The following is a 13,797-nucleotide window of genomic DNA, read 5'->3' as shown; positions in this document are numbered from 1 at the left end:
TCACCAACAGCGTGTTCAGGAATAATTTCAGTGGAAAATCCTGCACTGACACCTGTCGGATATAAACCAACGCCAGTATTCAAGTATGCACACTCAATTTGTGAAAGTTTCTTCCTTATACGAGAAATTGGCAAATTTTGGATATGCGGTTGATTACCTCGTTCATAGGTAGATGGGGTAATGACAAACTTATTGTTTGTTTATCGTTCGCTTCAGCCTTGTTCGAAGAACGATACTCGAAAGGAATTCGATTTTCAATTATCGGAAATTATTGACTTTATGTTGATAATAGACACTACCTTGCACTGACGAGTGGCTAAACAGCCCGGAACCGGTCTGCAAGTGTGTTCCAATAATTGGAAATCGATTGCGGCGGTTGTATCGCTAATAGCATATGCAGGAATAACTTCAGGGAAGAATCTTGCACTGACACCTGTTGGATATAATCTAACGCCCTTTATGGTATTAGCCAGGAAAGTAGTTGTTTCCTGATAGGTGTCAGTCCATTAAACCTGTAAGGTAATTTTAGACTGGCCTGAACGAATTGTTCTTTTGGATAGTTTGATTTACTGCCAGTCTCCAAATATGCCCACTCATGTAGTACATTTCGATTTGGACGAAGAAAACGGATCAGTTCATCGGGTGTAATTTAAATTTTTTTGAACTGGTTTCCAGAAACACGTTTTGAAATAATTGTTAGTTCGTTAAAAAGAATGACCTCATTATGTAAAATTGATTATTTTCCAAAATTTGCATTAATTTTATTGGTAATAAGATTAATCGATTTTCTAGTATGACATCCCACGGCTTTCAACAGCCTCAAATTTTAGACATGAATGTTCATTTTTATTGATACTGATCATTCAGTAAAATTTTCGAATTTTTAATTTTATCAATTTTTATTGCTTTCAAATAATTTAGCTTCAAACTTTCATTTTCTATGTGTAAAATTTCAAAATATCCGTTAAAGATGTGATTTTCTTCTGAAAGATGATTCGAATATATTGAACTTGTTTTCTCATTTATATCGCTTATATGATGTTCTTGGATGCGATTCCTGAGTGTTCTGCCAGTTTGACCAACATTTACCTTAGGACAAGTTCCACAATTCAATTTATATACCACTAACTTCTCGAATTTGGATGCTTTGTCTCAATTATTTTTAGCTAACTTTCCCAATGTATTACCCGTTCTATACGCAATTTTAATTTCTTGTTTATTCAAAAATGAAGCCACTTTGTTCAGAATGTGTTGAAGTTTTATAATTTTGATTATCTGACTTATCAGTAGAAAAAACCTTCTGGAATGCTTTTGCGTAGACTTCTTTGGAAAGTCGTTTATTCATTAATTCAGCTTTGAATCCATTGTTTACTGCAATTTGCTCAATGATATTGAGTTCTATATCAAAATTATCTATTGAAAGAGAAACATTGACTAATATATGGATCATGAGATTATAAGATGATATTTTGTATTGGTACGGATGGGTAATATCGTATCGGAAGGTTTTTGATGGATTGAATTCAATAAAGATCTCAATATCATTAAGCAAATTGCAGTAAAAAACGGATTCGAAGCTGAATTAATAGACAAAATACTTTCCAAAAAAGTCTACGCAAAAATAATTCAGGAGGTTTTTTCTACTGATAAGTCAGATGATCAAAATTATAAAATTTCAACATATTTTGGACCAAAAAGAGAAGAAGTGGCTTCATTTTTGAATAAACAAGATATCAAAATTGCATTTAGAATAGATAATACATTGGAAAAGTTGGTTGAAAGTAATAAAGACAAAACGTCCAAATCCGATAAATCCGATAAAATTCTTTTAACAGGTCAACTCAAAAAATTTAAATTTGGGTTAATGACATTAATGCATGAACATATTCGAACACAGTAACGTCAATATCTCTACAAATATTAATTATTCTCTGCCGTATATCCAATATTGAAGCAGGTTCAGTTTCGTTCACCTCTTGTTTCAAATAGCCCCATAAAAAAAGTCCAAAGGTGTTGAATCTGGCGAGCGGGCTGGCCATTCTGTAGGACCTCGATGGCCAACCCAACGACAGGGAAAAGTAGTATCCAAATATTTTCTTACTTGTCTGGAGTAATGTGGTGGTGCTCCATCTTGTTGGAATACAATATCCATATCAAATCATTAGGATTCGCTTCGACGATTTCAGTGATGAGAGGGTCAGCATATTTAAATACAATTCCCCTGTTGAATTTTCATCAATAAATAGAGGTCCTACAATATGGTATCCCAATATTCCTGCCCAAACGTTATTTTTTCTGGATATTGGGTATGTTTTCCGGAAAACGTGAGGATTGATGTCACTCCAATAACGGTAAGGTTGCAATGGTTTCTGTCATGATTTTGCAGAATTCTGTTCTTCGATAAGGGTAATCTTAAGTTATTCAGTGTACCATTTTAATTTTGTATGGATGATACCTATTCCTCTTCAAAAGTCTCCACACAAACATTCCCGACGGAATAAGTAGACTGTTTGGAATTTACTACCATCTCACCAATTATTTGCGTGTGCTGTTCTTCCGGAATGGACGGTTGACCTTGGGGGATTTTTGTTATGTACACTTCCGGTAGTTGTCAATTTGGATACAAGTTCCCTCAAATATTTTCTAGAGATAGGACGATTCGAAAAACGTATATTGGAAATCCTATCGGTCTCGTGAAAGTTACGCGCCGCACCGTAAATAAAAATCTCTTCAATTTTTTCTTCCAATGGACGTGAATTGACCATTTTAGAGATTGTTGACTAGTACTAGTAAAACCGAAAACTAAATGAGAATATTCTAACTAAACAATGATGTTCATTGTCGTACTGACATTTTTTTGTCGTTTTTATAAACAAAAAATAACTTAACAAATCTTATCGGGTTGTTGGAATTGCCATATGGCAGATAAGAAGGAATATTTCTAGAAATATCGATATCAATGTGTTTGTTTTCAGGAAATTATTAAATGTTCCGCCATTTTTTAGCAGGTGAAGATATTGACTTTATATTCTAGGGTTGTGAATTATTCGTCAGGAGCTTCAAAATGATATGTCACAGGACCCCCCCTTCCATTGAATTTTTCTTCGCAGATGGCGCCCAGTCGTCATCTTGAAAGTTTCATCTGTCAATTTCACTTCAAAAAAAGTACTAAAGTATTCATGCATCAATTCCATCATCTCAAATTTCAATTTTTTGAGTTGACTCGTTCAAAAAATAAAAGAGGGGGACTTAAAGAAATGCACTGTATATTCAGTTTTTAGTAATGACTGTTTGTCACGATTACTGAGATTTTGATACTTCGAATTGTTCATCAACATATAAACCTAAAATATATTATGTTCTATCCATTCAATACAATGTAATCTCCTACTAATTTGACATTCTCTTTTTATAAACATAAACGAGGATTTTGCTATATTATTTGTTAATTTGTGACTTTTTCCTGAAGAAACTCGAAATTCCACAGATATTCCAAGATCTGGAAAATATATGTTCTACATAACTTTTGTGAATTAAGACGAATGATGATGAAGACTTTCATTTGATAAACATGTCAATTCCATCTTTTTATATCTAAGTAATTTTTTTTCAATAGCAGCAACTTTTGACAGATGATTCTGGAAGGACTCTCAATTTTGAATACGTAAATTTCAACAAAGTTTTTCGAAAATTCAATCCAATCTATCAGACTGTTCCGTACAGTAAAATTACATTTCCATTCTTTTTGGTGATTAGATGTCTATATGAAGAACACCAGATATATTTCTGATAACTTCGACTACTATCCACAACAAAAAATTTCGAGACTTCATTTTCTTTTTCATAACCTTATTACTTTTCCTCAAGTGAAGAAAATAGTATCAGTAGTCATAGCTTACAGCAAAGAACATTTTTCAAATATAACAGAGGAGTTCAAAACGTTAATTTAATGGAAACTTTCGTATTTCTTTGAATTTTCATTCAGAAATACAATATTGAAGATTACACTCTTCACTAGAAAAAATCATATGTGTCCCCTCTATTTTCACTTTCAAAAGATATCTCATAGCATATTTGCTTGATGCAACCATATTGGAACCCGATACTTTCTTTCTCTTTTTTGTGATATGGTTATTTTGCAAATTTTGACTCTTCAGGTAATTGTATATTATAGTGTATTATTCACTTGCATATCAAGGCCTTTTTTTATCCCACTATTGCTAACTCGGAAACGGTAAGACCTCGGAAAGATCGATTGAATTGGAAAAAAAAATCTATCTTGGGAAACTAGAATAATCTTTTTTCAGATCGAGAATATCAATGGTGGTTTTTGAAAAATTCGTCATAAACTAGAATTTTCGAATTTCGTTTTTTATCTCTGCCGCCTACATTTCGAATGGTGTAAAAAGCCGAAATTTTTCTCATCATCACTGCATGGTCATACAATTCCCGATCAGAGCTGAACAAACGTAGGAAACAATATTCTTTGGGTCCAGAACTCAAAGTTATATCGGAAGAACATATAATATACCAAGTAACAAACAGAAAAGAATTAATGTCAAAATACTTTCAACTATCTACGTCGTTTATGAAATCTCATTAAATGTTCCAAATTGTTGTCCATCATTCCTAAAACACATATTTGCTTTTGTAGTAGTATTTGTATGGCACTTTTTCAGATTTTGTGAAGTTATAGCCATGCTAGCCCTCCTTATTGTTTATTTCAATTCGTCAACATTACCAAAAGTTGAATCCAATACTTGTCTTCAATGGAGCCTATCAATAAAAATTTCAGAAGGGTCAGATCAGGTATACGTGGTGCCCATATGATAGAACCATTGTTTTCTATCCATCGTCATGGCGTGGTCGTATATATTGAGAAAATCTCTGCAAACAGTTCCAAATATAATTTCCCCGTCAAAGATGTCTTCGAAAAGTACGGACCTATAATCTTGGTGTCTAGCACACCAAGTCAAACATGAACTGCAAAACTTTTTTGGAAATTTGTAGCTTTACGTAAGGAGGAATTTTTTTGTCGCCAGTAATAAAATTATAATTTCTGTTGAACCATCCGTTATTTGTGAATCTACTCCCATCACACCATGAAATTTTATCACAGATTTCATTATTCTGACGATATTGCCTGAGTAGACATATCATAGTCTGTGGATTTTTCTGACTTTATTAGATTTTATTTTATTTCTTCTCAAAATTTTTCAAACTGATGTAGTCGATATAGCACTATGATGTGCAAGCTCTCTCAATGATACTTCTTTGTTTCCAATTTTTCGGTATCCCAAAAATCATTAATCTAATAAATGTCACTTTATTATAACTGAGATTTTTTTTCGAACTCACCCCAAATGTCAATTTCAGTATCGCCATCAGTACCAGAAGGTTTTTTAAACGAACCATAATTCCGTAAACTTCTCTCAATGCTTTGAAAATGTTTTGTATGGCTGACTTCTCTCAGAGTACAATTCCTCATAAGAAGCTAGATATCCAGTAGCATTTCTCATACGTCTCACGTATACGAAAAGCATATTTACGTACTTAACAGTAAATTTGATAATTACACACGCTCTGTTGATTCATGGCTCATTTCAAACAAGTCAGTTCAATTCAGTACTCTCATAAATATTTTGTCATTCATTTTCATTTTCCAGAAAACATCTGAAACAAACATTTATGTTCGATAAAAATTGGCTTTTGAACGGTACTTCCATATTTATACAAAACTCCTAAAATTCATGGACGTACCTCTACTTGCAAATTTTCCGAAACATGTGTAGAGTTGATATATCTTTAAGATCTAAGATACTGGTTTCTATCTTTTTGCGCCTACAGAAGTATTGATAATGTTTTTTCGAATACAATCTTCGGGAAACACAGGTATTGTAAAGCTGAATGTGTTATTACAGTGGATACAAAAATGGATGAAAAAAACTAGAGGTCCTTATTGAAACATTTTTATTGATGATGAAATCTAATGAAAAAAAGGTTGCATTGTAAATTGAATTATATTCGATCATAACAAATATTAAACAGTATTTTTCTGAATCATTCGAAATGGGGGCGGTGGAACTAAAAAACGAAATTTGAACATTGCAGTTTTTAGCGAATATTTCAAAAACAACCACTGATATTCTGAATCTAATAAGAGATTATTGTAGATCTCCAAAATAGGGAATTTTTGTCCCATTCAACAGACTTTGTAGGTATTTTTGTCGGTCGGAAGCCGGCGGCTCGACGTGGATGCTTCGTTCACTCAGTCAATCGGCCGATGTGTGAGTTGATGGTTCAAACCGCAGGCTGAACGCTCTATTTTCACTCGCTATCGTCCAACTCGTGTTAGGAATCACATGTTAAAAGGTAAGACCTTGTTAGTCCTCAGCTCGCACAAGTTACGAATTCTGAGGGTTGTCGTTCGTAGTGGTGCGATAACTTGTTCAACGGAAAAAACATATTTTAAACACATACATATTCCGAGATAGCAATAGTAGCATAAGTTAAAAACTGTTCTGTATAGTGGATAGTGTATATCAGTTCATCCATTTGCGGCTAACATTGGGGGTTGCAGGAAAGAGTAACCCAGTTGAATGCCGTCTGATTGATTTTGTTGTTAGAAGTTAGTTGTTAGGAATTAGTAGGTATTGTTCATTTTCTGATGAACCAACTAAGTTGATAAAAATCGCGTCAAACAGAGTGTTGCAGTCATTTCCTCTTCTGAGATAATTTGATTCCTTTGTTCAAAAGTGAATAAACTGCACAGGTAAAATTTCTTCACAATTCAGTGTGTATCACTAGTTCACGTACATAAAATCCAACAACAAATTTATTTTAATTTGATGTGAGCGACAACATCATTATTGTGGAGTTTCCTAACAGCTCTGCTGGGGCACAACACATTAAAGTAACGACTGCTGGCAAAACGCAAACTGGAAGGAAAATACACGCTTTGAAGTTCTAGTTTCATGCGCTCACCTAAATATGTTCGCTGCTGAAAACAGTCCCTCGGAAATCAGCATTGGATCCCAGGCATCCCAGTGCTCCCTTCTGATTTCCGAAGCGTTAGGATATAGCTTGACCTGGAAAATTAATTGGATCATTAGAGAAACGTTCAGAATATCACCTGGCGAAACAGTTCGGAATAAAAACATAAATTTTCAGCAAGTGAAATTTTTATCTGATATGATGGAAACAGTGGGAAATATGTTGATAAAAATACTGAAAAAAGGTATTTTTATGGAAGAAAGCAAAGTTTTCCCATACACTGTTTTGAGAATATTCAGCATCCATAATCTGAAAAAAGAAAATAAATTATGATGGAGAATTTTTCTGAAATGTGGAAAAGGCAAACTTCTAATTCATCGCGATAAAATACTGATTGTGCTTGTTTGAAAATTTTTCACACCGACATAGCAGTAACATATGACACGTTGATATATTCAGACTGAAAAAGTGAAGTAATTCACATCATAAACCTACATTCATCTAACATTAAATATCTGGAGGTATACAAAATTAGAATAAACCATAATGAAGCTTTTTCAGGTGCACTTCCTCGGGCCAGAAATTACAAATCTAATACAAAAAACCAAAATCAAAAAGCAAAAAAAAATGTTTAATGAAATAAACTATTCACATGTCTACATTTCATGAGTACCTTCACTTTAAGCGTAGAGTAGCGAAGTGATTCTATTTCAGACAAGCGCGCCCTCGTGCACCCGCCCAGAGGAGGCGGTGGGGAACGCCCCCCGCGATGTTAGCGGGTTGACGCTCACCCAGAAACAAAGAAACAACCGGGTGAGGTGCCTCCAGCCGCCAAGGCTTATGCACACCATTACGTGGTTTCGATATTCAGGACTTTCAAATGATAACATAACTGTCGATGTGTTTTTTGGCTAGATACTCCTAAAAAAAGTTTGTGAAAAAACCAGGAGAGAATGTCTATAGAAAGTTTTCTATGCCAGTTTTTTCATGAACTTACGAACGGTCATTTACATGTCGCTCGCGGAAAATATCAAGGGCTTCATAAATCAACCCACCGAGAAGGCGGGGTTGATTATAATAAACTCTAACTGCCGTAATATAACTAGTCAGCGGACTTTTCGGAAGGAATCACTCGAAGTGTTTGTTAGCAAGCCGTCAGATTAAATCCGTATTCGGCTCGACCTATGTCTCGTAAACGCTCCAATGAACCTTTTTCCTCTGAAGTACGAAAAATCACTCACTAGCACCGCTAGTAGTTCGATAGGGACAAACACTGCCTAATCCTCATATAAACATATGGTAAAGTACAATTATAAAAGAATGTTTTTAACAGATGAAGATGTTCCTAGAGCAAAACTAAAATTTGCAATTGTGAAGGATCACAATGTTGTAACAACGTTGGCTTGCATGCCGTAATTTAAAAATAACTGGGAAAAAAAGTGAATTTATAGACAGGTTAGTATACAGACTCTAGTAAAAGAGTAGGGCTAGATTCAAATTGTAATAAATGAAATTAAAAATAATTATGAATTTCAGATTTATGTCCGAGTGAAATATGAATCAAATATAGATGGTAATGAAATAAATTCAATTAAATATAATAAATGAATATGAGTTAATAAACGATTGAGGTTATATCTTATTCTAATAAATGGTAATTAACTATGAAAAATTTACTATTCATTTCTTATTCATTTAATTAATTTAAAAAATAATTTCGAAAACAATGATGACTCAGTGATCAGTTTATCTGTTAGTTAGTATTTATTATTTTAGTAAGTTTTTATTGGTATGCATTAGGGTCAACGATTGTATAAATAACGGAAGGGAAAGAGTTATTTTTGAAGGTGTCGATAAAGGAATATTGTTAATGAAGAAAAAACAATGTTTACAAGCAGCTTTAACAGTCACATCAGCATCTACATTGGCATCTACATCTGGATCAACAGTGCCATTAGATTGTTCTACAATATTAACCAATCCCTACTACTTTCTATCCTAATGATAATTGACAAACTTTTTCATCAAAACAGATTCCCGTTCATTTTGTTAAGGTATTATACATGAGTATATTACACAAGGTAAAAATTTACAGAAGGGCGATGACGATGATCAAAAACTGGATGATGATTTAATGCCTGTCTGTGGTCATTCAAAAGCCATTCCACGTGGTCGACTGTACTGTATTAGTGATTGTATAAAAGATTTGGAGGATAATTGTTGTAAAAATATTTATTATTTAAGGGCAAAAATCCAATCATCTTTCAAACCTACAATTTAAGACGTGGTAATTGGTCTTGATGATGATGGAAAAGTAATGAATGCTGCTTGTCAATGTCCAGCATCAGAATCATTGAACTGCTTTCATATTGTCGCACTACTTTCTAAACTAGAAGAATATACGCTTCAACATTGTTTTAAACTTCTAAAATCAAAGAATGAAACCAGAGTCGCTAAACTGGAAACAATCCATCAAGTATCATCACTGCTGAATACAAAAAAAGCTAAATCTACAAAAAATCCAAGTGAAAAGCGTAAAAAAATGTAATGAGGCTAATAAAAAAAAGTAATTAACTTTAACGCACAGTCGGACCTAAGATGTTCTTTGAATGCTGAAATAATGACAACAGACTTTATCTAACGCTTACAACACAAAAATAAAAAATCAATGTGGAGTGAATTATTGCAAATACATTATAATGACCATCATTTAGAATGTGATCAAAAATTAAATTTGAAAGTAAAAATTGCAAAGTTTCAGACGAATTTAAGCTCATCATCGTCTCGAGTATTCGCAACGGAGTCCGCTTAAAGGTGCGTATTCACCAAAAAAACGAGCACGAGCAAACAAGAGCGAACGAGCATTATGCATCAATAATCGCCTGGTGAGTACGGGCTAGCGAGCGAGCGAACGTATTCTTGTTCGCGTTCAGAAAAGACGGAGAAGAAGGCGGTACATCAAAAGGAACTCGCACAAAGTAGATGGATCAACTACGACTACGAACTTGAAGATATTCGCCTGGTGTGGAAGAGACATCAATATGTCGAGCAAACACGAGCAAACATTTACGAATGCTCGCTCGTGCTCGCTTTTTTGGTGAATACGCACCTTGAGGTTGCAGTAAACAGAACAAGCGTACAACATAGCTGGCCTGATAGTTTGTTTATATATCAGGATCTTGTCGTCAAAACACAGTTTGGAATTTTGTGCAATGGGAGGGTAGTTGCGTTTAATTGCCTCTCCCGCTCTCTGAATTGCCAGACTCAAGTGCTCATGAAAATTCAATCGCTTCTCCAAGACAATTCCTAAATCTAAAACCTATATCTTTGACAAATTTGAAACTAAAGGTCTCCAAACAGGTGTTCAGAAAGGATTGACAAGTGGCAAACGGAGTTATAGATTTTGAGTAGATTGAGTATGCTGTGAACTCTTTGTAATCATGTAAGTCGTCGGGATCAGATGGTATACTGCAAAAATAGACTGAAACTTTTACTTCAAAAACTTTGTTGTAGAAAGTCTGGCTTCGGAATGCATACCCAAAATATGGATACTGAATGAGGCCACCAAAACCTGGGAAAATCCGATAAGATTCTGCGAAGGCTTTGGGACCAATCAGATTCATCTCTTTGGTATATGAATGTTAGGAAAACTATTTGAAAGACATGTTAGCGACTTGACACTGGCTAACATATCAATGTATCGAGTCCAATATGGGTACAGATCAGGTTTGCCAACATAAATGTTTTACAAGAACGGGGAAGATATTTTTTCTTCCATATCGAGGGAGAATTTGATAATATATCCTCAGCATCAAGGAGGAGAAGAGGGATCGACGACACAAACTGTAGGTCGATAGACTACATACTTAGAGAAAGATTGGTATACACTCATGAGTGTATACCATGAGGAAGAGGTTTTGTAACCACCAGGAGAGAGAGTTTAGGATTTATGAAATTTCGAAGTGGAGAGTTGAATCTGTTGGTGAAGTGTCATATATCTGGGAACGATACTAGATTCTAGGTTTATCTGAAATCAACACTTTGAAAAAGTAAAATGAAAGACAAATTTAACTTTAATGCTGGATAAATGCATTTACGGAAAGACATGGGGCTAAAACCAAACATGACATACTAGTTATGGTGGTTAAATCCTTGATAACATATACATTTATGAGCTGGTAGCTGAAGATGAAGCAAACAACCACCAATAACAAACTAGGCAGGGTGCAAAGACTTGCCTGGGAATGAAGGGTGTAATGAAAATTTTTGCAGCATTGGAAACTCACTTGAATCTTACTCCTGTATCTAGTACTGAAGGAAGAAGTATATATGTTTATTGCAAAGCGTATACGGTTCTGGTCCTTTATAATAGCACACAAATATAAAAATTCAAAATATTGGATTATTTTCCAATGAATTTCTCAAATGAAAGCAATTTTTCATGGAAAGGTTGTTTGTTGAATAAATAACTGTTGACGAAAGTGTATTTGTCAGTTGCCCCTACTGTATTTACTGCTAACTGCAGCTTCACGTTCTTCTCTGTCTTTTATACGACCAGATCTTTCCACACAACCCTTTATTGTACAAACTGTTCTCGCACAGAACTCACCTGATAAATAGAAACGATTCTTAATGCTACGGTGGCGACGTATAGCGAGTTGGTGATAAAGTCTATAACGTTCCACATGTCCCGGACATACTCTTCTAGGCCAACATCCCAGAGCTGTTTTATTTCACTCCATATGAGACCTAGAAAAAAGAAAATACTTCATATTGGAATAAAATAATCATTGATGGAACTGGTCGTGCATAGAATTGAGTATAGGAGTTACTCTTGAAATGATATAGTGGAAAGGCTTTAAATTTATCGTACTCGACAAAGTAAAGAACTATCAAGTAACGAATATTTAGAATGAAAAATATATACGCACGTACAAACTATGGATATAAAGTTTTTTTTGAGGTTGAGCACTACCGGAAAATCGTTAAGGCGCTCTCAGAGCGGTGTCTGTGCTAAAGTAGCCATTCACATTAGATTTGAATCGCTGGAGATTAAATGCATTCGGAAAAACGTTCTCCGGAAGTTTATTCCACATAAACGCAGTTCTCCATATGAAAGATTTCTTAAACATTGCAGTTTGAGGTGTACTGAGTTGAAACTCAAGATGATGAGCAGCCACAGTCCGTTCCGTATTTCTGATATGTACCGCTCTTGGTGGAATCAAATGTGCTAAGTCACTTAAACACTTTCCGTGAAAGTATCTATAGAAGAAAGACAAATCTCCAACCTTTCCTTGATGTTCCAGGCTATCAAGGTTGCACACTTCTGCTAACTATTGCTGAATTTAAAAAAAGATGAAAATGGAACCTCTTGCGTAGAATAAATCCAAAAATAAGCACCAGAAACACAATTGTCTTCTTCTTTCTACTTGGTTGGAAGCAGAAGAGCTTTGAGAAGAGTGATTGAAGTTCTAATGATTGGGAAAAGTGCTCGTTATTGGATTGGATTAAATTTACCACTTTGACGTTTTGTGGTGGAATTGGCCGATACAAGATGAGACTTCATAACACATTCAAGAAACACTTCATTGTGACATTTTCGTTCGATAGTTTACAAAACTGAAATTGCTTGATGAAGCTATTGTATTCAAATCACGTGTTGCGGTCTTGTAAACTGTCTAGTGAAAATATCACAATGAATTGTTACTCGAATACTTTGACGTTTATGAAATCTACATCTGCATCTACATCTACATCTACATCTACATCTACATCTACTTCTACATCTATATCTACATCCAGCAATTCATTGAAAATATATTCCGTTTACATGATTCAGATATCAATGCATTAGGTTTTCTCTTCAAATATTTTCCAATATACCGGCTATTCAAAAGGAACGTGGTTTTCAAATGAAATGATATATGCCAACCATTTCATTTTCTATGGGAACTCATTTGGAACGTCTCAAAAACATTTTTTTCGATATACACAAACACACATTTTATCCTGCATAATAAAAAACGAGGATAGCTCAGGGTTACATTTCCTAAATATTGTAACTTTGGTTTAAGGGGCTGCTAGTAAATTCTATCCTTGGAATCCCATTTTCTATGGGAGCTCATTTGGAACGTCTCAAAAACATTTTTTTCGATATACACAAACACACATTTTATCCTGCGTAATAAAAAACGGGGATAGCTCAGGGTTACATTTCCTAAATATTGTAACTTTGGTTTTAGGAGCTGCTAGTAAATTCTATCGTTGGATTCTAGACCCTAATAGTTCAGCATTCTCTTTGGACAAGTGGATGTACCGAACTAGGTCTTTCAATTCAGGTTGTTCGCTTCCGTACTTCTGGTATTCTGGAAAATTCGAGTATCGGAAATTCGAGAAGCGGAGTTACGAGTCTCTTTAATATCGGAAGCAGATTCGAATACTGGGCAGAGCCACTGTGTTGCCAGATTTCATACCTTTTCCTCAATTTAGGGGAAAAGCAAATTTGGAATGTCGTGTTCGTTAAATTCTAATGAAAAAAATCATAACCCAAAAATCTTGAGTGTTTGGAAATTTTCGTTATTATTTTCGCATTTAGGGACCAAAAATTAACAAAGAACTACCTTTGGCATTACAGTCGTAAATTGGCTGCAAATTAGTGTTATCAAATTCATGAAGTGATATTCAGAAATCAGAATATTACCACTCTTCGTTCAATATACATTCCTAAATTTGTATGGTCTCTCCACAAATATATATTTGGTTCCAGAAATGTCGAGAAGGTAGTGAATACTCAACTAAACAAGC

General features: G+C 34.6%; 1 protein-coding gene across 3 annotated transcripts in view; it reads right to left on the bottom strand.

Moving 5' to 3' along the window:
* The window catches only part of Trpgamma (Transient receptor potential cation channel gamma), a 369,660-nt gene that overhangs the window by 74,984 nt on the left and 280,879 nt on the right, over positions 1 to 13,797 (bottom strand). For all 3 annotated transcript variants that reach the window (XM_074169989.1, XM_074169988.1, XM_074169990.1), the window contains 2 exons: positions 11,603 to 11,742; positions 6,985 to 7,088 (listed from right to left, as the gene is read on the bottom strand). In XM_074169989.1, the coding sequence (XP_074026090.1) occupies positions 6,985 to 7,088; positions 11,603 to 11,742 (244 nt within the window). The remainder of the gene's footprint in view (positions 1 to 6,984; positions 7,089 to 11,602; positions 11,743 to 13,797) is intronic.

The sequence above is a fragment of the Leptinotarsa decemlineata genome, unplaced genomic scaffold (assembly GCF_025532065.1).
Source record: "Leptinotarsa decemlineata unplaced genomic scaffold, Ldec_3_MD MMD2_P_RNA_scaffold_6, whole genome shotgun sequence".
Taxonomy (NCBI): Eukaryota; Metazoa; Arthropoda; class Insecta; order Coleoptera; family Chrysomelidae; genus Leptinotarsa; species Leptinotarsa decemlineata.
This window is presented reverse-complemented; position numbering and strand designations above follow the sequence as displayed.